Source organism: Hermetia illucens, chromosome 4 (genome assembly GCF_905115235.1).
Source record: "Hermetia illucens chromosome 4, iHerIll2.2.curated.20191125, whole genome shotgun sequence".
Lineage (NCBI taxonomy): Eukaryota > Metazoa > Arthropoda > Insecta > Diptera > Stratiomyidae > Hermetia > Hermetia illucens.
In genome coordinates, this window is record NC_051852.1 from 149,708,324 (window position 1) to 149,735,393 (window position 27,070).

The window sequence follows — 27,070 nt, forward strand, 5'->3', positions numbered from 1 at the left end:
GCAAGAAATAAGGATAGTGATATCCCTCGTTAATTACTTGGAAGAGAAAAGAAGAATAAGGGTCACAAACTTTGCACCTTCGTCGAAACAAACATCGACATGGTGCCATCGAGTAGGATTTACCAGCTCAAAAGCAGACTGCCATCCCCCAAGGACTGCAAAATAAAACATGAATCCAGTGGGATATATACAGTAACATATCCAGATTATGAAAAGTGCTACATAGGACAAACTAAAAGGGTGGTTTCGGTATGCTGGGGAGAGTACGAGAGAGAAGCGGAAACGGCAAGGAGAAAGAATACGAAGAGCACAACGCTGAAATCAAATCAATATGATTGAAGAGAGACATAGCACCACATGGGACAATGTAGAAATCATCAAAGAATGCGGGAACAGGAGGAAGTTGAACGTGCAAGAGAGCTTGGCGATCCTAAGGGAACCAGAAGGGAATAAATTGAACCACGACGAAGCTTCTGAGAGAGGTGGCAAATAAGACACTGGGCAACTTTAGTGTCACCACGATCTCTAAGTAATTTGTTAGCAATTATTAGATTCCAATGTTAAATTGAATATTTAAAAAGCAGAATAGGAATTAATATCTTAGTTGATCAGGTACTGAAGAAGGATACAAATTGAGGGGGGGGGAGGGAAGGGGGCGCAGGAAAAAATCGAATTTACAATTCCTCGAAAAATGGGAAATTCACCTGATACAGGTCAGTTCGACCCTGCATATTTTGTGTATCGTTAAAACTGGGACCAACTTACTTAACACCCAAGTTAAGTCAGTAATTTTTTACTGACCGGTTTTTGGTTTTCGTGGACCACAAGAGTAGAAGTAAGTTGCGTCCTAATTGGTCCGATCCGGCATCAAATCCTCAAACAAAGAATTCACTTCGGTCTAGTTTAGGTTTGAACACAAGGCGGATTTCAATTCAATATATTTGGCTCTCATGTCGTCTTTGCGATTATATGTAAATGGAGCAATCCCCAATTGTGCACTTTCGGTTAAGTTGCTCCCCAGACAGAAGTGAAGCAGCGTCGCCTCTGCTGTGGACGAAACCGTTAGTCGTTTTTTTTGTAAAACTAAATAATTTGAAAGAATAGCGACCGGAAATTCTTTAGGTTAAAATATCCGGCGTCCAAACAACGATCGCGTGTAAATATGCGACGTCGAAACTGACATGGACCGGACGAATCCTACTTCTTAGTCCTGCAGATGATGAAAAAGAAGAACCGGTATAGGAAAAATAAGTTCCGAGATTACAAAATGGTAATAAGACGTGTGTTACCGAATACATTATAGTAATATATTCGAGTATAAAATTCTACATCAAATACTAGGACCGGTGAAGGATGGAACTGACTGAAGAATTCCAATGTAACACTCAGTTGTATCATTTCTTGGACGATCTAACAACATCGATTGTTATAAAATCACCGACAATTGCAGAGAGTCGGCCATATACAATGAACAGCCAAAGAACAAATACCGAAAACAATATTTGGAAGCAAAGCCTAAAAAAGCGGAATAGTGCGGAAAGCCACGCAATTGATGGGTAGACCTGGTCAAGAAGGCAGTAAAAAGCTGCTCAAATACGTCATCGTTTAAGATGTGTGTAAAGTCTTTGTGGAATTTAAACTCATAAGCCTTCTTTTGCAGGCAAATTTTTAATTTTTGCAAACAATTATTTATTTCGGGAGTTAGTTACTTCCTTCTTCAGTGCTTAGCTAAGTATAAACAAGTCGGGAAACCGGAAACTTCAGGTATGACATTTTTTGTGAGCATTTGCTCCATTAGTACGTAGCACGTAATATATGCATATATTATATGACAATATCGACTTTCAGATGGTATTGACATTCAAAGTCTTGAATATGCAAGCAAACGACAACTTTCATCTTTTATAATTTTGTTAGTAATAGTCTGATTTTCACCAAACTTGGTAGGATCATAGCCTACATTGCTGCAAAATTTCGTGGTACTACGTTGAACTTATGGGGGCTTTTCCAGCCAATTACAGTAATATGCTATTATTAACTTTATTTAAACAAATATCGGGCATTTCGGAGCCTAGGCAACATATAGTGACAGCCTCTTGATTTTTTTCATTTTAGGTTGGTTAGTTTCAAAGAATGGGTCCATTAAATAGATGATCACTTTCAACCCCCACACTCTCCACCGTTCCAACAAATATCAAAACTAAGACCGGCTTCGGAAAGTACTAATCGATACCCTTCATTTGATAACACATGTGACTATATTTGATGAAAAAAAAGCCCCCCCCCCCTTAAATTCATTGTAGAATGATGTAATTCGCTGTCTGCGTGAGGGTTCAGTTTCCACCTTTCCGCCAAATTTGGTGTCACTCGCTATAACAGACTCCGAGAAAAATGCGTGTAACAGACAGACAGAAAACACAGACAATTCATTCTAAACCTGCACTCAAGTATTTAGGTGTAATGATTTACCAGAGGCTGAACTTCAGATTGCATGTGGAGGGTGCAGCAACCAAGGCATATAACATTGGAGCGCTGATTGCGAGAATGCTACCAAATATAAGTGGCCCAAAGTCGGGCCGTCGACTCCTTATTTCGAAGGTGATCAGTTCGATCCTCCTGTAGGCAGCCCCAGTATGGACAGATGTACTGAAAAACACAACAAATAAGAGAAAGATTGGAGGTGCGTACTGCATAAGTGCACTCCGAACATGTTGCGCTTACAGAACAATATCCAATGAAGCAGCTTGCGTGATAGCAGAAATGGTCCCGATTGAGATTCTGGTGAAAGAAAGATAACGACTTTACGTTCGAGCGTATTTCACCGGAGAGTCTCTTGTCCTTCGGCGACAGTTGGCTCGAACTGAAACTATCGCGGAATGGCAGGAGAAGTGGGGCGAATCAGAAAAAGACCGCTGGACTCACAAAATCTTATGAGATATTCGGAAATGGATCGAACGACGCCACGGCGAAGTAGGTTTCTACCCAACTCAATTTTTGAGCGGAGGGTTATCGAGCATATCTGCATCGATTTCGGCATAATGATTCGCCATATTGCCCAAAGTGCCCGAATATTGCAGAGGACACGGAACACGTTTTTTTTCTCATTGCCCGAGAGCCGCAGCCCAAACAGCTGCATTGGAGGCTATAACCGGGGAGCACTTTGCACCCGAAAATAAAATGAAAGCAAAGGAGATATGAACTGAAGTCGAAAAGGTGATTGCAGCCACTTAACCGTGTGGCAGGAGCCAGCAGTAGTTTTTGAAGCTTTTTACCTTCTATCGGCAAAAAAGGACAGACAGACCGACAGGCAGACAGTAAACCGATTTTAATAAGATTTGTTTTACATAAAATGTAAATGTAAAATGTACTTGTAAAGGAGAAGTTATGCGGCGTTTAGGTGCTGCTGAAATTGTTCAACTGGACGATCCAGACGACTGCAAGAAGTGTATCTTGAAGGTCAATTCCCCCTCTCGTCCTAGTAATTAGTTTTTATTTTTGAACACAATTTTACTTCAAATATACCTCAGTTTATATTTGACATAATCTGTGAGAATACCTTCTAGCCTCATCAATCTTTTCTATTTATTTGTTATCATTTGACTAACGACAACGTGATCAATATTTGAAATTATTGGAATTAACAGTACAATTCTGAAATTAAGCCGAATGAATTTCCAATAATGAGCCTTTTTTCTTTCAACTTAAATATGGTTAAAATAAATTTTTGTAATTTAATAATTTAATATTATAAACGTGACCATGAAAGTGAAAAATGTACACTAAATAACTAATAGCGCCGATGCTAGCAAGTAGCTTTCATTTATTTTTTTATGAAATTCCAATCCATAAATTTCTACTTTCACTTTAAAATCTTTTATTGCATGCAATCTTTTAGTAATTAAAAACATCTTTACATCAATTTGTTGACAACTATTAGGAATTTACATTGATAGATTTCTAAAGAGCCTGTTTTCTCATCACTTATCCCTATAGAATTAGCTTCATGTGTCAGTTTATTACTTACAAGGTTGCAGGTGAAACCAACCCGAATAATAGCAGAATAATAGGAAAAAGTAAAATATTTGGAGAAACTTCCCAGTTTGAACCGAAAAATGGAGCGCCAGGTGGTTCGAAACCATTTCAAAAAGCAATTTCTGCAATTTCTCTTGTTCAGAGAGGAAAAAAATAATATTTTTTTTTTCTGTATCTACAAAAATTATTTTATTATCATCATTATCATCAAAAGAAACAAAATGAAATAACCATAATATTTACTGAAAAGATAACAGAATGCACATATAGGTAATAAAAACAAGAAGCAAAATGATACAAAGATTCACATTTTTCACTTGTAATTACGAAAAAGATAATTACAGCAATATTAAAAAGTATTTCATACATTAAATGTGTAGTTGAAAAAATCGAATATATACTTTGTTCTTTATTAATTGTTCTTAGGTAGTCGTGGAAAAACCTCAAAAATCCTTCTCTAAATATTTTGTATCATATTACATTGAGTTGAAAACATGCTTAGCCCTTTGCTACGTTTCACGGTGAACTTAAATCTAAATGAAATAGTATAAAAAGGAAAAAAAGTAACATAGGTAGTGGAAACCGAAATAAATCAACAAAAAAATAACCAAAAATTAATCAATGAGTTTACTAAAATCTTCAAATAAAAAGTAGAGTTTAGAATATGTTTTTACTCATGTGGGTTAAATTGTAATTCAATTATCATATTTTTTCTTATTTTCTCTCCATAATAAGTTTGAATGTGCTTTCACGTGATTTTCTTTGTTCTTTTTTTATTTTACTCTCTTTTTTTAGTGGGATCAACGACAGCTCCGCCATTCATCGTGTTTCCCCCGTACTTTTCCTTAAGACCTTACTCGTTTTTAAAATCATTTCCTCCAATTCTATGTATGTTTTCATGCGTATAATTATATTATATGTACGTGTATTGTATAATAAACATATCGCTGGCTTATTTCTTCAATAAATACTTAAGTAGATTTAAATTTGATTAAAAAATAAGTATGTATGTGTTTGTTTGTGTTTGTTTTTTATCCGTAATTTTTAATCAATTATTAAAAAATTAATTTTACGTGAAGTTTACTAATTTTTCTTGTTTTGAATACATAGTAGCAGAACGAAGTGATTTTCAGAAATTAGAAAATAGTAGTATAAACCATACAATCGATTTTATTCATTTGACGCTTTCATCTTTAGTGTTCGATATAAATGAGAAACATTTTACAAATTCAGAGTTCTTTTGTGTTTATAGCGTTGTAGTTCGTAGAAGTGAAGCGATTAAATTATTGTAACCTAATTTATTACTACTTGATTTATTACTGCTAGACGCTGATGTTGATGCCGCTGGGGTTGCTGAGGCTGTTTCCGTTGACGGTGTACCTGTGGCATCTGTAGTAACTGGTGCAGTCGCATCGATTCGTGTTGTTGCCGTCAAGGACTGTGATTTCTTTCCTTTCTTCGATCTCAATGATAGCTTTTTACATTTGCTTACCAGTGAACTTTCTCCGGTTGGTTTCAACTTGATTCCACGCTCTACATTGTCGCTTCCACTTTCTGGTGTTCTTTGGGGTTGAATAGAAAATTGCTGCTGCTGTTGGATGACTGTTGTATCATCGTCGATAGCTTCAATATCAACATCATCTTCTTCCTCAATCGGATCAATTTCTTCATGTAAAATGGCAACTGCTGCCCCAATTGCTCCTGTTGGAGTTGTAGCAATTATCGCTTTTGTAGGGTGATTAGTGCTAGGCACAATCGCGCCTATTGTTGGCTTATCGGTGCTTTCGAAATGGCTACTGCCATCATCGTATTCTCCAACACTTTCATCACCACTTTCCTCTATTGACGGCACCTTAAGTATTGATTTATCTGATTCAGAGTTTGAGCGGTATTTTTTCATTGGCTGGCCTCCTTTTTTATTTGATATAGCCGTATTACAACTAAAACTGCTGCTACTACTACTACTGCTAACGGTTTTTGATGATGTGGATGTGAGGGTTTCGAGAAATTTGGTTTTAAGAAGCGGCTTACCGACGACGAAGTCTCCTTCATCTCCGTCGAGTCACAGCCGTAAATCAAATGCTATACGTGATGCAATATTCTTGAAGCCAATGCTAGTGCCTAGAAAAAGGAAGAAAGTGAAAATCAATTAGTTAAAGATTTCTTCCACTTTTAACATATCAACGTCATAACTATGCTAACTGCAAGTAGAAAACATGAAGGCAATTATTAGGCTGGGGAAGAAGTCCGCCATTTATTTGGATTACCCTTGTAGCGGATTACCACCGCGGTCAGTGGATTGCCAATTTGTGCAACTTTAAATAAATACTCGACAATTCTTTAAAAATCAATATATCTTAAATTCAGTACGTCATTCTCTAGGTACACTGATGAGATTAAAACTGTTTTTTTTTCTTTAGCTCGAAATTGGGACAGATTATACTGCGTGCCACAGAGCACTATAAATTCAATAAGATTCAGGAGAATTGCTGCAGTGCCGTCATTTTTCAAAGTTTTGTGTAAAACAAAACCTTATTAAAATCGATTCACTGTCTGTCTGTCTATCACACGCACTTTTCTCCAAAACGGCTACACCGATCAGAACGAAATTTGGTGGACAGATGGCAACTATGAAATCTAAAAGAGGAGTTTAAAGGGAGGCTCCCCATACATGGAAAGGGGGGATTTAAATTAATTTCCCCCGGATATAGTCATGTAGGGTATCAAATGGAAGGACTCGATTAGTACTTTTCGAAACTGATGTTGGTTTTGAGGTAAATTGCAAAGTCCGCGAGCAATTAGTCCGGATGTACGCATTTAAAGTGAGACAGGACTCATTTTCGGAAACTACCCAAGCCAAAAATTCGAAAAAAATCGGGAAAGTGCACTTAGATGAAATCTAGGCCTCAAAATATATCCCATTCCGATATCTGCTCAAATAAACTTACTAATAGGACATAAACAACTTTTAGAAATTGACGGAAAACCCCCCTTAAATTCACCCTAGGGCTACCAAACGACAATATTTCGTATACACGCGCCAAATTTCATGGAAATCTGGCTATTAACGGCAAAGTTATAGTAGTTCAAACTTATCAATTTCGGGCGAATTTATTGCTTCTAAAGCCATGCAAATAAGATGTTGACGTCATAATTAACAAGAATAATTGACATTCGAATGAAATATTAAAATTCCCTTCCGAGGACGTGGCAAAGCATATGGGGCAGGGCTCTCCTTGAACAGAACATGCGTTCGACTAAAAAACCGGCATGTAGGACGGCTCGTAAGGTAAATTTTCGCAGTCGGTTCTTCTCTATGGTGCGGAGGTATGAGCTGATGCCCTTGAAAAGGAGGTGCATGGTAAACGCCTCGCTCAAGTGGGGAGCTTTGCCAGTGGTGTCTGCTTATCGCACCGTCTCCGAACCGGCTGTGATGGTGATCGCGGGAGTGACCCCGTTGCTCTCCTTGCCAAGATGCGCAAAGCTATCTACCGTCGTAAGGGCGAAAACTTAAGAGAGGTGGTTGCCCGTGAAAAACGTCAACGCACCCTTACCGAATGGCAACTTTCTTGGCAAAATGTGGCTCATTTTGGCAGGTGGACTGCGCGGCTCATCGACAATTTAAACCCATGGTTGAACAGAATGCACGGTGAGATTGATTACTTCCTTACCCAACTTCTAAGTGGGCATGGAGGTTTTCAGTCTTACCTGCACAGAATTGGAAGCGCGATCTCCTGGTTGTGTGTTTTGCAATGGAGTGACGGACGACGATGAACACACATTTTTCTCTTGCGAGAGGTGGGACGGCCTTCGCCAACAGCTTTATGCAAACACAGGGGAGCTCTCTCCAGACAACATTGCCAGAGAGATGCTGAAAAGCACTGGCAGCTGGAATCGTATTGCGCATTATGTTCGGGCTCTTCTTATTGCGAAGAAGATTGAACTCGACCGGCTTAGGGATCGGACGGTAAGGGGTTCCCTGAACTAAAAACAACTCCCTTCCAAACCCCCCCCCCCCCCCCCTCCCATTGGTGATAGGAATTCCCTGACTTGAAGGCTCCCAAAGCCGGGAGAGCGGGAGGTCTAGCCCGAATTAATGTGTCAAACGATTCCAGGCTAGTTCTCTGATGACAGGAAGGTGTTTAGATGGTAGTCCGCCAGCGTGCTGTTGCGAGAGTCCAACACTCTGTGCGTAACCGCATTCACGTACCCTACTCCCAGCAAAAAAAAAAAAAAAAGTAAAATTTCCAGCGTGATACAATGAAGACGTGCGTTTTTGGTGGAAGCCAGCTTTAGTATAAATGGGACTAAACGTGATAGGACAAAATTCCATTATATCGTCTGACATGCAGATCCGGAAGTTGAACTCGTACATCGTAATCGAAAACCGCATCACTATCACCTTTGAGAAATCGGAAGAGACCTCAAGCGACGTTTGTAGGGCCAAAGCTTAGGGAAAAACTTTCACCCGACTTGTCGGATCTTAGGAATTTAACCGGATCCAGTGTTAGGACGACCGTACTAAAACATTTTCTATAAAAAAGTTCTCGGTGTATGTACATTATGTGCTCACCATCTTTAATAAGATCAGGGAATTGTAAGTGAGTGAGGGCTGCTAATATAATCGCAGAAATACAAAATCTGCCTTTCATGACAACGGTGCAGCAATTTGCCGCAGAGTCACCCAAAAAAGACAGCTGTGAGAACCTAGGCACAACTCCTAGGACAAGTGGTTGACCAGTCAGGTGAGCGGAGTGCAGAGCTACGTCCGAGCGGAGTGCAGAGCTACGACGCGGAGAAGTAGGAAGATCGCCCTGTATTTAGGCATCCAGGCCGGCCTTTCCCAAGAACTCGCTTGATAGTAGTTGACAGTGAAACGGGTTTCTAATGGACACAGGAGCTGACATCTCGATACTCCCGCAAACAAGAACAAGCAAACATTTGACAAAACGGACTAAAAACTTTACGATCCTGGGTACGGACTTTCTGAAACACTACAGGTTGCTGATAGACATATCAGGACGCCAGCTTTAACACCGCCATCCACGATTAGCTCGGTCTTTAAGATATGTCTGAACAGTCTGCTGTTACTCGGTGGCCGAAACGATGGGATTGGGTTGCCTTTCAGTTTAGACTGTTCAGGCGACGGATGAACGATTGAAAAACGATCCGTCCATCCGGTCTGCTGGAAAGTAGATAAGACAAACCGGTACGTGTGTGCGTTTATGCGCCTTGCCGACAGCCGCTGTACAGGGTGTTTAGATAGCGACCGAAAATTTCATGTGCATCTTCATTGCTGGTAAACCTTTTTTATGAACACTCAAACACAAAACTATCTCAAATATGCGTCTCAACGCCTTTCACAGCCAGAGTTGAACTGATGGTGTCGCCGGCATACCGGCACATGGATGGTGTTTTCGGTCCAACAGCCGGATGGACTGTGGACTGCTCAGGCGTGACTGACTGCCCGCCTGATCGTGCATGGCCGGCTTCAGAATATGAGCAATCGCAATTGATAGAGGTGGTCCATCAATTTCCACTGACGAAATGATGGAGAAGCACTGAAATTTATTGCGGAGATTCATCAATATTACTACCCCGGGCAATACAAAAAGGAGACACTTGTAAAAACTCCAAATAGCCAAAGCACTCCAGTGATCTATCGTTTTTCTAGCAGCCAGTTAACTAGTCCACTATACCTTGCGACCAAAAAAAAAACAGAACTTGGCGTCTGTGTGGCGCCTACCACCGGCTCTATAACGCCCCTATATTGAACATTTATTCAATTACAGGATTTTTCATATAAATTGCAGGGAACATTGGACCTAACCAGGCCCAGAGAGTAAAATGATGCACACAATACAACCGTTATCAGCCCCTTCAGGCTATTCGATTTTCGGGTAATGACGTTTGGCGACAATTCGGCAAAAAATTACAGCAGTCTATCAGGTCTTGGTAGAAGGTAGGAACTTGTAATTAAAACGGACCATGAGCCGCTTATTTTTGGGCAGAAATCGGAGGAGACTTCAAGAAAGCATAAGAAATTGCAGCAAGAACACATAACGACGAGCCGAAACAGTTCTTCTCCAGCGATTACAATTTAAAGCATAACTTTTCAAAGCACTACTCACGTGGTTACTTGGTTGCGAAAAGAATAAAACGGAACGACGGCGACGCATTTTCCTTTGAACTCACAAAGAGGACCTCTTTCGTTACTCAAACAGAGAACAACCCGCAACTATTTGTCGGAAAATTCGGGGATAATTGAGACGTTTACGTTGACATCGATAGTGCATCACCACTACGGAAGGATCTCAATTTACAAAGCCTTAGTGACGGGTTCACCAGAGTTGACCGCGTGACGAAGCCCATATAAGACACCTTTCAGAGTAATCACGAAAGGTTATCGAACCGAGTTTTTTCTCTGAACGTCAATGTACAATCTTGGGCCCTTGGGAATGTTTAGAAATTTTGAGAGAAGACGCGACGCGATTATTAAACAAAGTTTCGTGTAATTGCCCTTCGAAACTAATAAGACTCTCTGCGGTAATTAATTTAAAATTTAATTTTAATTTAAAATTTAAAATTAAATTTAAAAAGTAATTAGTGGAAAAGTATGCAATTATAAATTTTATAATTGCAATTGTTTTTAGTAGCTTTGTACTGAGGAAGGGGTATGTTGCTCCCGAAATATATTGGGTTGGGGAAAAAGAAATGTCGAATTTTGTCAATAGGCGACACTTAAAAATATCTTGTGTTGTACTTATCGCATCGGGTCATTCTATCCGGCGATTTGAAAATGACAATCTGTGCTACAAGTGCCTCTTTTACAGTGTTGTGATCGTACGTTTCAGTCTCAAGTTATAGCGCGTCAAAGATTGAGTCCACCAAGCAAGAAATTCGTCGTATTTTACGTTACTACCTGAGAGGTAAAAATGCAACGAAGGCGGCCGAAAAAATTTGTCAAGTTAATGGGCCCGATACTGTAACGATTCGCACAGCACGGCGTTGGTTCGATTGATTTCGTTCTGGTGTAGTGGATGTCGAAGATACAGCCCCTACTGGTAGACCAATCATCGTAGAAACCGATAAAATCGTCGAAATCATCCAATTAGACCGGCATGTGGGCATTCGCTCGATTGGCCAGGAACTGGGTATAGACCATAAAGCTATTGATTGGATTCCAAAAAAAGCTGGATTTTTGGGTGCCACACGAGTTGACGGAAAAAAATCTCTTGGACCGAGTCAATCAATCAAGTAACCACCACATCAAGTTGGCCGACGAGTGGTTCGCCCCGAGAGCATTTGGCGCACTACAGTAGAGAAGGAGTGCGGGCATCTCGGGAAATCCTGGAGAGAGTTGAGGCTCATTTCGGCAAAACGCGCCCGATAGCGTGGGGGGTGTGGTTGACATGCTTTACCGCACCAACGGATAAATTGCAACCATATCTACATATATATGATGTAAATCAAGAAAAAGAGTTTTTCCATTCCTGCTAATTTTATTTACCGAATTACCCCATATACATCTCTTAGAAAATTTCACAGTGATGAACGAAAGAAATGGTTCCCGAAATATTGTATATGCGGGGGATGCAATAAAAGTTTTTGTCCAAAATAGCAAAATCTTCCATCGACTAAAATTTAATGACTGAATAATAGACAGACTCCATGACTCCAACTATGATAATTTAATATTTTTGAGGTCTCATTATCGGAGTTAACTTACCTGAAATGCGTTTAAATCGTACACCATTCAATGACAGTCGTGGAAGTTTGCAAACTTCAATTTCCCATTGTACAAGGGAATCTGAATTCGGATCACCATGTACACACCATAAGACAAATCTGTAAATATTTTTAATATGAAATATTGTATGTTGTCATACCGTAAATTAAATATTAAATTTACCTTTCCCTTTGTTCATAATCACAATTGTTTTTATCCAAAACTAAACGAATTTTCTGCATAATTTCATCGGGCATTAGAGGTGAAGTAGTCTTCATAGACCAGGTGAAGCGTAAACAACGAGGTTTGGCCGGTTCTTCAGCGTTCGATCCACTATTATGAGAAAGGCTTTTGATAAGTTCACAATTAAATAATTACACTAAAAGATTATAGCTAAATTCCCTTATCAGACTTTCTGATATTATAAAATTAGACAAGATAATTACATTTAGTTTACATTTGGGATCACGTATCCCGGTAAGAATATTTTGCATGTTCGTAGGTGCATGGTTTGATATTAAGTGGAATATTGGGACCTTTTTCGATAAGCTTAGACTGACGGCTACAGTGATGCAAATAAAATCATACCCCCTCTTACCCCGTTCAATTTTAAACAACATATACCATATATAAATGGGATTAGGATCTACCTGGCTCGGATCTACTACTTTATTACAATGGAATGAACAACTAATAAAATTCGATTCGCTAATTTTCAATTAGTATTTTCTTGCAAAATTGGTTACGAACATGCAATCTTTAGCAACAATTCAAAACACAAACACAAAAATTTCTAACCGGTATCATTTCTTTTTATAGTTTTATGGATTTTTGGATTATGCATGCAATGCAATCAAAAATATGGAAAAATATCATAATAATTAGTTGGAATTAACGCAAGTTTCAAGACATTGGGAATAAGAAAAAAATAAAATAATATTCAATGCTAGTTAAATGCAATGTGATAAAATGGAGGAATGCATCTAAATTGCTGCTAAATAACGTAGCAATCCCATCACGATCAGCATGATAAATTATGATATTATTAGAGGGGCTATATAATACACCGATATGATGGAGAGATTCAGTTAATTGCGTGTCATTAACATTTTGCCCGAGTTTCCAGCTATGTATTCTAGTGATTCAGACAGATATTGGTTCTCCACCGGTGTACATGTTTGCACAATTGCGAAAAGATATTTTTCTACTGTTTGAATGCATTTCTATGTCGTTACGTGTTGGGATGGAAACGAGTGTTGAAAGTGAGCTGTGTTTTAGGGAATGGCAGTAACAGAAGCCAAAACCGCCGGTCGCGACACTTTCGGATAGGAACTGACTTTAGGGCTACGACTGATGATGGTTTTTGATTGGTTTTTGAAATGTGAGCACGCACCTCGACAGGGCTATCGAGGGTTTTCAGAATGCCCGCTTTTTTAACTTGCACAATGTTTCCAGCAATATAAATTGGGCATTCTGGGTTAGAGTAGCGAAATGAGATATTGGGACTCTGAAGGAGACTCCACTCCTTCTTCCGGCACTATGCTCTTGCACTCTGGAAAGCCTGGTGATAGCAGATGTAAATCCGATGTTGGACGATTGCTGATGGTTGCCGCAAGCCGTGCCCTCATGTCCTGGGAGTCAGTTTCTAATAGCATTTTGACTGCAAAATTCTGTTCCACGTTAAGGGGCGTCACAGTTGTGCAGTGCTATACACCAAAGGAGATTTCCAATAAAGAGCAATGGGATGATTTCTATGAGCAATTACACGCGGTTCAGGAAAAGCTTCCGAATTGTGATGGTGACGGGTGATCTGGCTGCCAAGATGGACCCTAGCGAAAGATTTGTAGACTTCCACAACTTTCACCGCATGGTCATCGGCAATACACCGGCCTGCTATGAGGTCAATTGAGTTTCGGCTGACCTTCTGGGAATGTCTAATCAGATTGGCCATATCGCGGTCGGCAGTAAATTAAGAAGTTGTCTTCTGAATGTGAGTAACAAAAGTGCGTCTGGCATCGGCCCTGCGAGGGATGATCATCTGATAGTCACATTGGTTCGTTTGCATATTGTTACTTGTGAACACATCTTCGGCCTCCAAATTCAAAACGTCTTTCTAAACAATCCGTTCGAGAATGTTGACCGCTGGACCGCTATCAAAAGTGCCTTTATCTCTGCCGCGCCTTAAGTTGTGTGTGGACTACCAATAGAACGTTACAAAGTCTGATTGACTATGGAATTGATGAACGAAAGAAACGACACACTAGAGGTTCGCCACTGTGGTAAAGTTCGAGAATTGTATGAAGGATATACCTTGATAAAAGGAATTCCACCATTGCGTTAGTGATGGAAGCAGAAGCCGCCGCAAATGGTAACGATTTCGATATCGCATACAACAGCACGAAAAAGCTTGGAAGCAGGGTCTTATACAGAAAATCCGGGCCCGGGGTGAAAATTATGCGGAAATCGGAGTCGGCCCAAAGTGTAAATCATGCGTGCCTGGGGTGGAAATTATACTTTTTTCATTGAAATTTCTATTCTGGGCCCCCAGAAAATAACCCCCCCCCCCTTTCGTCAGGTTTGCTTGCAGGTTTTCGTAAGCCTTTCCATGATCCTTCCTCACTTTAATCCACGATGATGAACAACTGAAGAGGTAGAGGGAACATTTCACCATCATTCTGAATTGTTTAATATCCGATTAAGTTCTATCCCTTGCGAATGCAGATGGAAAATTATCTTTGCCCTCTACGCTGTCAAACGAAGTAAAGCCGGCGATCCTGATGGCTTCCCTACGGAACTTTTCAGTATAGCGCCTATAGTTTCTGTAGAGTTGCTATTTTCACTCAGCTGTAATTTCTGGGGATCTAAGGTCTTTTTCAGTAACTGGAAAAAGGCATTCTTAAAAATCCGAAGAAAACATCCGTTTAAATACTTTCTGCTGCTGCGAAGACATCAGCTAAAATCATTCTGTAACGAACAAACACTTCGTAAGTTTCATCGACAAAGAGCAGGCTGGTTTCTACTCTGAATCCTCCTGTAATGACTACATTAATATCTTCATGTACTTCGAATAACAGTACCGATAGCAACAAACTATCATTTACCATCCATCGTGTTGATGGGGCGTATATATTTGATTATTGTTTAAGATAATGAGGGATCCTAAGTCCACATCCACTTGATGTTGGACCGGACCAAATGAAGAGCAACTTACTCTCATGTTTTTTGGTCCACGGACCCCTCGTTTGGGTTTGGATATAATTCGCACCCTTGTCGTATTTTTGCGAATATATAAAGCAGCGTTTTCCACCTATTGCCACTTTCGGTCGCGCTGCTCACAGGGCAGAGGTGAGGCAGCGTCTGATGAGTTGCCTTTGCCCTCAACGAAACCGGTAGTCCCTATTTTTGTATATATTTGAAATCTGTTAATTCCTCAACCTAATTCCTTAGCAAACATTGTTTACATGTTGAGAAGGAGGGAATATTTGGGTTATAAATGTCGGTTAACAACAACCAATGCGAAAAGATTTTCGACATGAGCACACTTTTCTGGGTAATATTCCAAAAGTTCCTAGAAAGATTGCTTTCTTCAGTGATTCAAGCAAGGATTTCTCTATTTAACCATATAAGATGAAGGAACTCTAGAGAAGCTTTTTCCCGCAATACACCTTCAAGAAACAAACAAAGCTGACGTTGTCCAAGAGGCGCTTTCCTATTATTCGTGGCGATTACTATCCATGTATTGCTCCCATATAGCAGCTCCGAGAGAAAATCGACATGAAACGGTCTCAATTTTATGTTGGCGTTAGGATAATAATAATATGATAACAGACAGATGTGCCTCCTTCCACCTCCAAAGGAACTATACGGAGCAGAAAATTGTTATTCTGGTCGACAGCGAAGCGTCTCTCTTGGCACTTAGGTCCAGGCCGGTGAACTCTTAACTGGTATGGGGATATCTTGACAGACTGAATATGTTCAGCTCGCTTAATAAGGTCTCCATGCTCTGGGTTCCTGGCCACATTGGGCTAGAGGCAGCGAATGAGCTAGCCGGGAAAGTAACAAGGACGCCAGAACCAGAACTCTTCTATGAGATCGGAAAGGGGTACATGGCTACGATGTTAAAAAATGAAAAGGAAGGGCTGGGGGAACTTTACTGGACGAACTTATCAAGAATGGAACAGCCCATACGAACCCAATAGACACTGTTTTTCGATTCTGTGAGATAAGTGACGAAATCTTCAACCATGTTCTAGGACAGTGTCTGGCACTTGTGCAAAGTATTTAGATTAATGAGCCTGGAAGAATACTTAATACCAGATGGGATGGGGATATCAGGCTGAATATGCTCGGCTCGCTCAATAAGGTCAATAAGGCCACATTATGTTAGAAGGTAGCGGACGAGTTGGCCGGGGAAGTAGCAAGAACGCCGCTATACGGACCAGAACCCTTCTATGGGATTTAGGCTATGGAGCTAAAGAATGGAAAGGAACAACCGAGAGAACTATACTGGGCGAACTTATCATGAATGGAACAGTCCATTCGAACTCAAGCACTCGAAAGATAGTTTACATCCCACCAAGAAGAGTCTCAGGATCAAAGTAGGAATACTCACTGGTTATCGCAGTCTAAATTATTATCCGGGGACGCTAGAGATATCTACAGACATTGTCTGTCAATTCTGTGAGACGAGTGACGAAACCTCTACACATTTTCTGGAACAGTGTTCGGAATTTATGCAAAGTGTGTAGGTTAACGCACCTAGGAGAATACTTAACACCAAATGCCAGTCTGAAATACTTAGAAGTAGTTTATAGGCTTGATCGACATACTACAGTTGATAGGGACCCAATAATTCTTCTGTTATTAGCGTTGGGATATCCGGATTCCTAGATTCTGAAGAGGCAAATCAAGCGTTGTTAATGCCTCGAGTTCGGTGATCAATGGTCGGCAAAAACAGCACTACCGGCGTTGTACAGTACAGTACACAGCGTTGTACGCCCTTAAAGTAGGGAAGATAGAAAGGGTGCAATGACCCGTCAGACTGAGACTTGAGTTTGTTGGTATTTGTTTTCAGTCTGTCCGTTCCTCTCTTTCTAAATCCATTTGGCCAAGGACTCGATGAGAGGAAAAGCAAAAGCTATCAACGTTGTCGAGTTGTTTGAGGGAGATGATATGGTCCAGTGAATACCATCCATCGATCCATGTTCACCGTCCAGGATAGCATAAAGAGCATCATCGATAATGAAAAGAAAAAGTATTGACGGCGGAATGTAAGCCTGACGGGCTAAGTGTTGGACTCCAGATTCCTCAGAGATTTGACATTTTGTGCCACCATTCCTGGATTCCCGGAATACCTATCTTGCATAGAGTACTCATGTACAGGCCCTGTTAATGCCTTCAAAATCCTTCTCAATGTTAATAAATTGCAAATGCGACGGGTTTTTATGGATTTTAGGATTATTTTACATATTATCTTTACGAGCACATGTGGACAGTGGGCAGGTTAATTTTTGATGTGAATACAACGAGCACACAACTTATACTGCAGTAAACCTGTGGATATTAGAAATTTACATCTTCTAAATAAATCCAATAAATCATTTCACTGTTCCGGTCTATATAATCAAACAGAACATCAAAACTGAAGAGCAATTTTTAGTGGTTACGTTATGCTTACGCATTCATAGCGAATGTCTAATCAGTAATCTTATGATTTAGTTTTGTGGTGCCAATTCTCTATCTTATCCATTAGTTTGGCAGACTGGACTTCGGTTGTTTCAATACAGTGCGACAGTGTTTATAATTTTTTACGTATTATTACTAACGGTCCAGTTATGATAACAACACGAAACCAACATACCATTAAATGACTAAAACGCAACGCATCTTCACCAAGTAGGTTCAAAGGATGCGATATTTAAGTCTGATCTGTTTATTTGGCTTTGTAATTATCTCGTCACTAATGCCTTGTATATATCACTTCTCTCATTGAAGAAAAACACCGCCAGTCGCACGTTTACGCTTAGTATTATGTTAACATGTAGTTTATGCAAATATGTAATCTAACCTCTTACGTAATTTACATTTTTTCTGAATATATTTTCATGTGAGATATCCAATAAAAGGTCTTATCAAGAAGACTGTATACAGGAGGAGTAAATCCAGCAGCAAGGTATACGCTCACCATCCGATGTGACAAGCCATAAATAGTAGTGCAATGCCACATGCCCCCAACCTTGTGGGCCACCAATGCTCTGCATTCAATATACGGCGCTAATACTATACTTTACGCGCGGAATTTTTCTCCCTCAATTACCGTCGACGGTCGAAGATGCGCAATGATTTTTCTTGACCATACAATTTCGAACAATCTACTGGGAGTTGAATCTACAGTATAGAGTCTTCTTGGGTCTTACGATTGATTTTGGTTGCCAAAAATGCCCGACACTAGAGTGCAAAAAGTTTAACTTTATAAAAAGCTTCAACCGATTTTCCAGAGAAGGGAAAGAAACCAGGCTAAGTTTAAATAAATTTTCCCATTTTCAAATATTTTACTGAATAATTGAAAAATCCAATCCCAGTTCGCTCTACGGTTTAATTTTCTTTTCCAACGTAGATTTTATAATGGATAAATTTCACTCTGGTTAGATAAACTATAATGGCCAAATTCATCCATTCAATATGAGTGAATACATGTATGCACGTACAAATGAATAAATATCCTAACTGAAACCCTAGAAATGTTAATCCTTTTCTTAACCAAAAAGCCATCCATATCTAAAACAACCAGTTTCGGATACATTTCATATTTGAATCATTGATTACATATTATATTAACGGCGAATTGAGAAATAATTTGGTATTTCTTGGTCATCCAAAGTCTAAAAATATGGAAATTCCAATTTTTAATATTAAAAGAAAAAAACAATTCCTCCCAAATAAAACTTTCCTTCATGTTCTTCTTGAAAACACAATAGATATTACTTTATATATTTTTACCAATTATAATTTTAATTCTAATTACAAATAAAACTAACAATTTCTATAACGATAAAATATAGTATTTACCTAAAGTTGTTTGGCGATGTATTTGCTTGGCCTTCGCTGGGCCTAAAATAAATGAAAATAAAATGAAATAAACATAAAAACATTGTTAAAACCATACAAATGTAATGTAATTTTTTTTTCCTTTTTTTCGTCCTAAATAAAATTATCTTTGCAAAAAATATCGAAATTTGAAGAAATTAGAAGCTATAAAGGATTATCAAATTACGATCAGATTTCGAATATTGAAAATAGAATGACAAAATTTAGAAATTAGTTAATGCAGCGGCATTAGTTGATGAGTTTAACACTAAATAAGATCATTCCAAGCAAAATCATAGGAAAACCAGGCTATTCCTCCAATTCCAAGATATTTTGAAGCATTACAAACTCGGACAAGAACATACACCTACTTATGCTTGTACAATGTGCCCAATAGTCTGTACAAAAAAATGTCCCACAACCAAAAACATAAATGATTATCTTGCAAGCTGACATGTACATACACGAATTGTTACTATTTTTCTTTAGATGTGTAGTGTAGGATGCACGATATGGCAATTTGGAGAAAATTCTTTGTGATTATTTTCAATATTGAGTGCCATATTAACCTATTGCACACTAAAATGCTAGAAATCAAAAATAAAATCTTTGACTATTTCTTATGTTTTATGGATTTTAAGATCCAATATCTTTGTGATGTATTATATGTAATTTTCATTGAATGTTCAAATAAATGTGTTGTCCCGTGACTAAAGTAATAGTAAATGAGGTGTGGTAGATATTTGAAATCAAAGGTGCAGACCTCTAGAAAAGTGTAATTGTCGCTTGACCAAGATTAGTAATATCTCGGAAGGCGCACATCTTCGATATCTTTTCCGTTCGCAAGAAAGCTATAACTACGAATACACATCCTTTTCTAACGAGAGAATCCATCAAGAAGAAAAGATCGTGAAATTGTCAGGTAGCCGACCTTCTTAAGGGGGTCATTCCGTGTGTTGGATCCGCGGAATTAATTTTTTTTTGTCATCTATTGTATCTAGATATAGTGTAGAAATCTATGAGCGATACCATGACCGTCCGGTTGTGGATAAAGTCCGGCTCAATAGGTTATGGTGGGCGGGTCACTTAATCCGTATGGATGAGGATGATCCCACCCGGAAAGTCTATAAGGGCAATATCTATGGTAGAAAAAGAATACGAGGCAGACCCTGCCTAAGATGGGGCGATGGCGTAGGCCAGGACGCCAGACAGCTTTTAGGGATATCGAATTGGTGGACCTCGGCGCAAAACCGGAATGTCTGGAGTTCCTTATTAAGGCAGGCCTAGACCGGATACCGGTTGTTGCAACGTTGATGATGATGATAGTGTAGAATATATATTGAGGAAGCCGTGAGAAAACACCAAAATTCAGAAAAAAAAGTTTAACACGGCACCAAAAATTTAGCTTTTAATATTTTTTAATAATCCTAGTTTATGGACTGTAGTTATGTCTGTACATTAAAATGCCGTTTACTTTTTTTTTCTTTAAGATGATTACAGCGCCCTCTGGCGTGGCAGCAGAAAAACACCTTTTTTTGGAGATGGGTGTATAAATTGCTCTGTATTTCAATAAGGAACTATGGAACTATGGGTTGGAGAAATCATTATACACGCCGCAGATATTAATAAATCTATGTGTTGGGAAAATGCCCGAAAAATGGAGGAATCTTTTGAAAAGCTTTAAACGCTCATAACTCCGTTAATATTGAGAATTTCGAGAAAAGGAGCTTAATTCGTGATCACTAGTATAGCGGAGATTTACAGCTTGAAAATGGTATATGGGTTGGGGGTCTATGTGTTGGGGAAAATGGCCGAAAAGTGGAGGAATCTTTCGAAAAACTTTAAACGTTAAACATTCGCATTTGTATCTTTATCCAGTTCTTCACAAAAAATTTCTAAAAGAATCCAAAAAAACGGCAGTAGCTTTTGAATATTTTATGTAACCAAACGAGTGGAAATTCTCATTCATTCCAAAAAGAGATCAGATCATTTTCAATTTTATTGTTTACAATTTTCTCTCAGTTCCCATATTTTCCGTATCACATTCTAAAATCATAGAATGACGATCGAAATTAAAAGACGAAAAATTCTTTCAACTAATCTGTTCACTACTACAAAAATGTATAAATCCATTGAATCTATTCTAAATAATGAATCCTTGCTTAAAAGCGTTCTCTGTATCTAACCAAAAAATGCAAACTAAAATAAAATATTTCCTAATATTTTACCTACATCGAATATACATACGTTCATGCATTTAATTCCATTCTTTGCGGTGCTAATCCCATTTTATTCGGAACTTTCATAAGATTCGTGTTTTTCACGGGGCAATAAAATTAAAAACTACTTAAACATTCGCCCGTACGAAAGTGATTTCCTTATTGATTTAGTAATAACGTTCAAAAATGATGTAGAAAAACAAAATCGGCACAATGTTAGTATACGAAATTTTTAACAAAACACAACCATTTTCCTAAAGCAATAGGCAAGAAAAAAATCATATTTATTCCATTTTCACCTGTAAAATACGAAAATCATATACTAGTTTAGTGTATTGCTGGAAAAATATGTGATGTCACTTCGAATGAACCGTAAGCAAAATAGTATTTGTGGAAAGTAATTTTCACAAATCAAAATATATTACCACATAATTTTCAAAGGGCTTCCAAAAAAATAAAAATAAAATGTTTCATTGTGAATAAAAATGTGGTTAAACTGTCCAACTAGAATCAAGGGTTAGCTAATTATTTGATAAAATGATGACTCTTGAGTAAAACAAACCACATTACCATTTTTATTATTCAAAATATATTATCTTATTAACAGATTTTATGAGTGTGAAATGCATTTTTTCTTTTCAAAGTTTACACAATGAGAGTACTTTTGTTTTCAATTGGAGATTGTTAACTTTGTTTCTCTTGCTATTTAATACATTTTCAACTGCATTTTGTTTAAATGTAGTTTCTACTATTCTTTGAAAATATTGGTTTCACGTAGATAGCAAGATATAATATACGCAATAGCAAAGCTTATTTGGCGATACAAATTTAATTACTTAGAATGAAAGCGCAAAAGTTTTGGGGGAAAAAAGCTAGTCCACGCTACTATAAATTTTCTTGGGATAGGTATTTTAAATAATAATATTATACTCACAACATTCCGTATAGGCACAAGTTAAAAGATTATCATCATTTCCAATGTTTCGTGCATTCTTTTTCATTCTTTTTTTCTTTTCGCGGACAATAAAAAAACACTTTTAGTCGTTTGGTTTTTTGTAGTATTTTCTTTTTTAATAAACATAATTATAATTTCACTTACAAATAAAGCGTAGCAGAACATTAATACAATATAAACTTTTTAGTTCGTCCGAAGTTACAGTGTGTGTTCTTTCTAATAAAAAATAAAAACAAGTAAAATGCTTCTCAGCACATATAGTAATATATGGAACGTTGAACTAGAACATTTATTTATTCTTAGTATAACTTTAGATTGTGGTTTTTTTTTGTCGAATCTTGTCCTCAATAGATTTTGGAAGCTGAAACCAACAAGCCTCGTGGATTTTTTCTTCACTTTTGTTTTTGCCCCTGTTGAAATAGTGGTTTTCGGCGTTCTTGGACTGTGGACAGTGCATTGAATCGATGCGACGTTCAAGTTGGAATACGTTGATATAGATACCCTGGACATCTTTGTTTCCGTCTAAATTATTTTGATTGCGTTTTTTTACTAAATCTATATGATCACAAAACACAAAATTTAAAATGAATTGCTTAGGGAGCAGCATTATACGGAAGCGAAATTGTTTGAAATTTATTTTTTTTTAAAACTGAATTGATCTATTCCTTTCCTTATCACCACACATTTATTTTTCTTCATTCATACTTTATACTTTAGCCAACAATTTTAAATTTCTAAAGATATATCAAGATTGCAGTCTTTGCCTTTGAGTCAACTCCTCAGATATACCACTTGTTAAAAAAGTTATCATTCTCAAGCATTTCAAATGTTATTCTCTTATTTTGTCTCGTTACATTACAAATAAGTTCTAAAACTACTGCGATTACTATTGAAATATTGAAAAATCTTATGTGCAGTAGCTTTAGAATGATGATAATAAATTAAACAATATATCGATCCGACTAGACGATAGTATTGGATTTAAATGAACCAAAAATTACGAAATACTAAGATTAATACTAATCAATTCATTTATATAATTGACAGCTACACAGTCTGTTCGCCAGCGGTGAATTGGAACGTTAACTTTCTAGCTAGATTTACATGGCCTTTGTGGGAATCGCTCAATTTTGAAACGATGAGAGTGCAGTCTAAGAGTTTTGGAAAGAAAAATTCACTGCCCGGCGATGGTTTTTTTGATATCAGCACCATAATTTCTAATAGTTTTCATTTACTATTTTATTCTTTCTTTTTCCAAGCACACTTTTAGCGGATATCGTAAAAACATAAATCGTGTTATTTGATTGAGTAACAAAACTTAGGAAGTTCTTCAACATACTACTCAAAGCAACACAAAAAATTCGAACACAATGTGCATTTTTCGAGGTAAATTTTTCAGATCGTGAAACAACTCTCATTTAGAAGACATTTTCTAGTTACTTGTTCGTTACTTCTAAATAGAGTAAGATTGTGAAAATGAAATATCTTAATGACTCTAGACATCATTTTCTAGAGCTAAAAGACATTTTGCGCAAACATGTTTCAAAGGTAGGGTGGATTCTAAATCACTAATTCCACTGGCATTCAAAAATACTGCTCTGGGCTCAGATACTTTCAGGTCTTCACGGTATTTTATTTAAAATGGAAATGAAAAAAAGAAACATTCTTTCTTGAACTAATTAAAATCGAGGATTTATTCCTTATTACTATGTAATGATTCATTAGAAAAATGAAATGGTCACAGCTGCCATATTTTTAGTTCATTCTGTCTTATTCGTTTTAATTGTATTTGATATCAAAACTCGTTCTCCTGTTTTTACACTTTGGAAAAAAGTGTAAACTTATCACCTAAGCTGTGGCTTTAAACATGGAATTGTAACACCAAAAATAATAGAAACAAAAAAAACCATATTAAACGTCCTTTTCAGTTAAAACATTTTTCAGAAGATCACATTTTCCGTACATTAAATTTTATGATTGAAGATACCTTATTTAAATTTTCAATCGATTCCATGCTATTCTTTGTTTTACTCAAATATTTTATGAAAACAAGACATTAATGAAGTCAACAAACTTATTTGATTTCTTACACAATTCTTTATTTAAATGCCGACTACGTTTTAGTAGTTCAAGAAGGTAAATGTAATAATAATTACTTTGTGTTTTGTGATTCATTGATATATTTTCAAAATAGCTATGTATTTTAATATATTCATATTTTCACTAAGCAATTTCAGTTTTATTGATTCGTCCTAAAATAAACAAAGAGAAAAAGATTTTTGATGAAAACAATTTTTGAAAATAAAAAATTCAGAAATTCTTTTTTCTTTTTTGGTTTATAGATTGTTCTATAAAATTTGAGGTTCTATATATTTAGAAGAAAAGTAAAATTAAAAATTATGATATAAGGTGAAAAAATAGCAATTGGAGAATTTGAAAGAAGAGAAAGAATATGACGACAATAAGAAAATTGCACAATGACTGTTGCATGAAATCCGATATTTTTCAATTGTGTTTGTTTTATTATCTAAAAAGACAATTATCCAAGTTTATATGAAATAAAAACTGCAGCGCGTGACCATTTTATTTTCCATTATTTATTTTGGTTGGATTCAACTTATTTTAAGATATTTTATGATTGTCTTCGTTCTAGGCGAAGAATATATTCTATGATTTCTACTACAATTATTTCAGTAAGCATTTGAAATTTTCAAAAGTGTCAAAGAAAAAATGCATTTCATCATACGTTTACGTTCATATTGTTCCTAGCCCGTAGAATCTTAACTAGAATTTGGAGTTGTCTTTGACTTTATAGTAGCATATTTTCGTGTATAATTTATTAAAACTGTCGCTATTTTGAGTGAATAGTGTTGAAAATTTTGTTTAATTTCATGGAAAAATACAAACCCATTTCATTCATTATGAAACATCTAGTTCTAAGGAAAATTTATAATCGTATTGTATTAATAAGCTAAACAAAGTCTATGGAGGAAGAAAATGTTAGTTTGCGCAGATTACTTTGAATCAAATATTTACACTCAAAAAGCTGTGCACAATGATCTTTCGATATTTCCAAACAATTAAGTAAGACAGAAAAAAATAAAAAAAAAATCAAGAGAATATTTATGTTAAGGCATTAAAATTATCATATGTTCTGCCTGCACAAAATAAAAATTTGTAAGTGTTGAAAATCCGTGATGTTATTTATATTTATTGACGCCATTTGTACTACACTGATTTCAATGCATGCTTTTTTATATAATATTGTTTATAAATTGCTAGTTGCAGATGTAAAAATATGACCCATAATCTCTATCTAGACTGCACTGAATACATTCTATCAAGTGGAAAATTGATTCTCAACAAGAAGTAAAAAAAGCTCTCTAAATTTTAAATTTCACTCAAAATCGGACAAGCATTTTTACATACGTTTTCGACAAAGGAAAAACGCAACAACACGTAATATGGCGTGATTTGACTCCAAACAAAACTAATTTTTGAGAATTCACTGATGTAAGAACGAAAATCCAGGAATCTAATATCCGAAAATCCTCAAAGCAAATATTGTGTATCCAGTGCCAATGGTCGGGCAATGATGAATTAACTCTTTTCCCAAAAATTAGTTTTATTTCATAATATTTGAAATAATTATTTCATGATTTATTTTAAAATATTGAATATATATTATTTTCTCAACAGTCAACACAACATAAATCAAAAGCTCTGCAATCGGGCAATTTAATATAAAATGTGATATAATTTGATTCCCTTGTTACATCTTTTTGAGAATCTTTATTTTCCAATACTATTTCAGCAAATATAAATGAATTATGTTGAAATTTTTATAGTTTATATTTAATATTATAACATTTCAGTATAAAATTTGATTCAAATCAAATGTAACATTCAATACTACTCGAAAATATTTGAACAATTAATAAAAATAAATCAATGGAACGAATAACAAAATAACAGAACACGAACAATATATGTAGACGCAAATAAATGGTCGCGCAAAAGCAGTTGATATTTCTTAAATTTGTCACTGTTCGTTTGAAACTTAACGATAAAAGCAATTATTTTCATTTCATTTATTAAATATGTTATTTAAAATAACAATTTAACATTCATTTTTTTTGTATTTTAATTCGTTATTTCAAATTTCAATGCATAGAATCAACAGTTTCAATTAATTGTTGTTTTAATTTAAAATGAAACTCTTGTCTGTCAGAAATCAAACACGCAAGTATGGATTTCCATTTTGGAAAGGCGAAATAAAAGCAAATTCAACTATATCCATTCTTGCAAAAATATAATACATGAGAAATCATTGTGCATTCCTTTTGTATCCAAAGAAAACTCATGAATAATAGATATTAATGATAACAATATATAATGGTAGTAGGAAGCAGCAATTCCAAATATAGATTTTAGGGTAATTTCGTTGGTTATATTTGTACGCAAATGTAGAATCATACAAATGTTTTATGGTTAATAAAAATCCATGGAAAATATGCGAAAAAAAATGAGAATTCATTATAGTTTGGAGCGAATTCCATAAGTTTTAATCGGCTAACCAAACACCTGCCTACTTATATTAATGCTCACCACGTTATCACCTGTGATGGTAATGAAAAAATCAATTTCGAAATTGTAAATACCTATGTTTACACTATTATACAATTATAAAGCAGAACCCCATACAAACAGTAAATTCTAACATGCGTATGAACCTATTGAAGAAGTGTATAGAACAGTTATCGTGAATTTTCTTTTCCAACATTCATATAGCATTCATACCAGAAATGATTTTAAATGAATTGTTAGAAAACAAAGATGTAATTGAATGAGTACTTTTTAAAGTCAAAATTAATCCATAATCTAAAAATTATATTAGATCTAAATCGTTGACATTTCAGGTTATTTGTTTTGCTGAATACAATTTTAAACTCTTTTAGTAATCCGCACTATGCACTGCTATCTTAATAGACCTAACATTCGATTTTAACATATCCATAACTTTTCCAGTTGAATGTTCCGTTTGAATTA

At 36.5% G+C, this 27,070-nt stretch overlaps 1 protein-coding gene across 24 annotated transcripts in view; it reads right to left on the reverse strand.

The window, feature by feature from the left end:
- Nucleotides 1–6,020: 6,020 nt before the first annotated feature.
- Nucleotides 6,021–27,070, reverse strand: part of LOC119655776 (serine/threonine-protein kinase MARK2) — a 512,551-nt gene continuing 491,501 nt past the window's right edge. For 18 of the 24 annotated variants that reach the window (XM_038061858.1, XM_038061848.1, XM_038061839.1 and 15 more), the window contains 4 exons: nt 18,830–18,871; nt 11,945–12,094; nt 11,762–11,880; nt 6,021–6,153 (listed from right to left, as the gene is read on the reverse strand). In XM_038061858.1, coding sequence (XP_037917786.1) covers nt 6,095–6,153; nt 11,762–11,880; nt 11,945–12,094; nt 18,830–18,871 — 370 coding nt within the window. In that variant the 3' untranslated portion in view covers nt 6,021–6,094. Of the gene's footprint in view, nt 6,154–11,761; nt 11,881–11,944; nt 12,095–18,829; nt 18,872–22,110; nt 24,274–27,070 lie in introns of those variants that run through there. The other 6 variants (XM_038061860.1, XM_038061851.1, XM_038061846.1 and 3 more) reach the window with 3 other exon arrangements.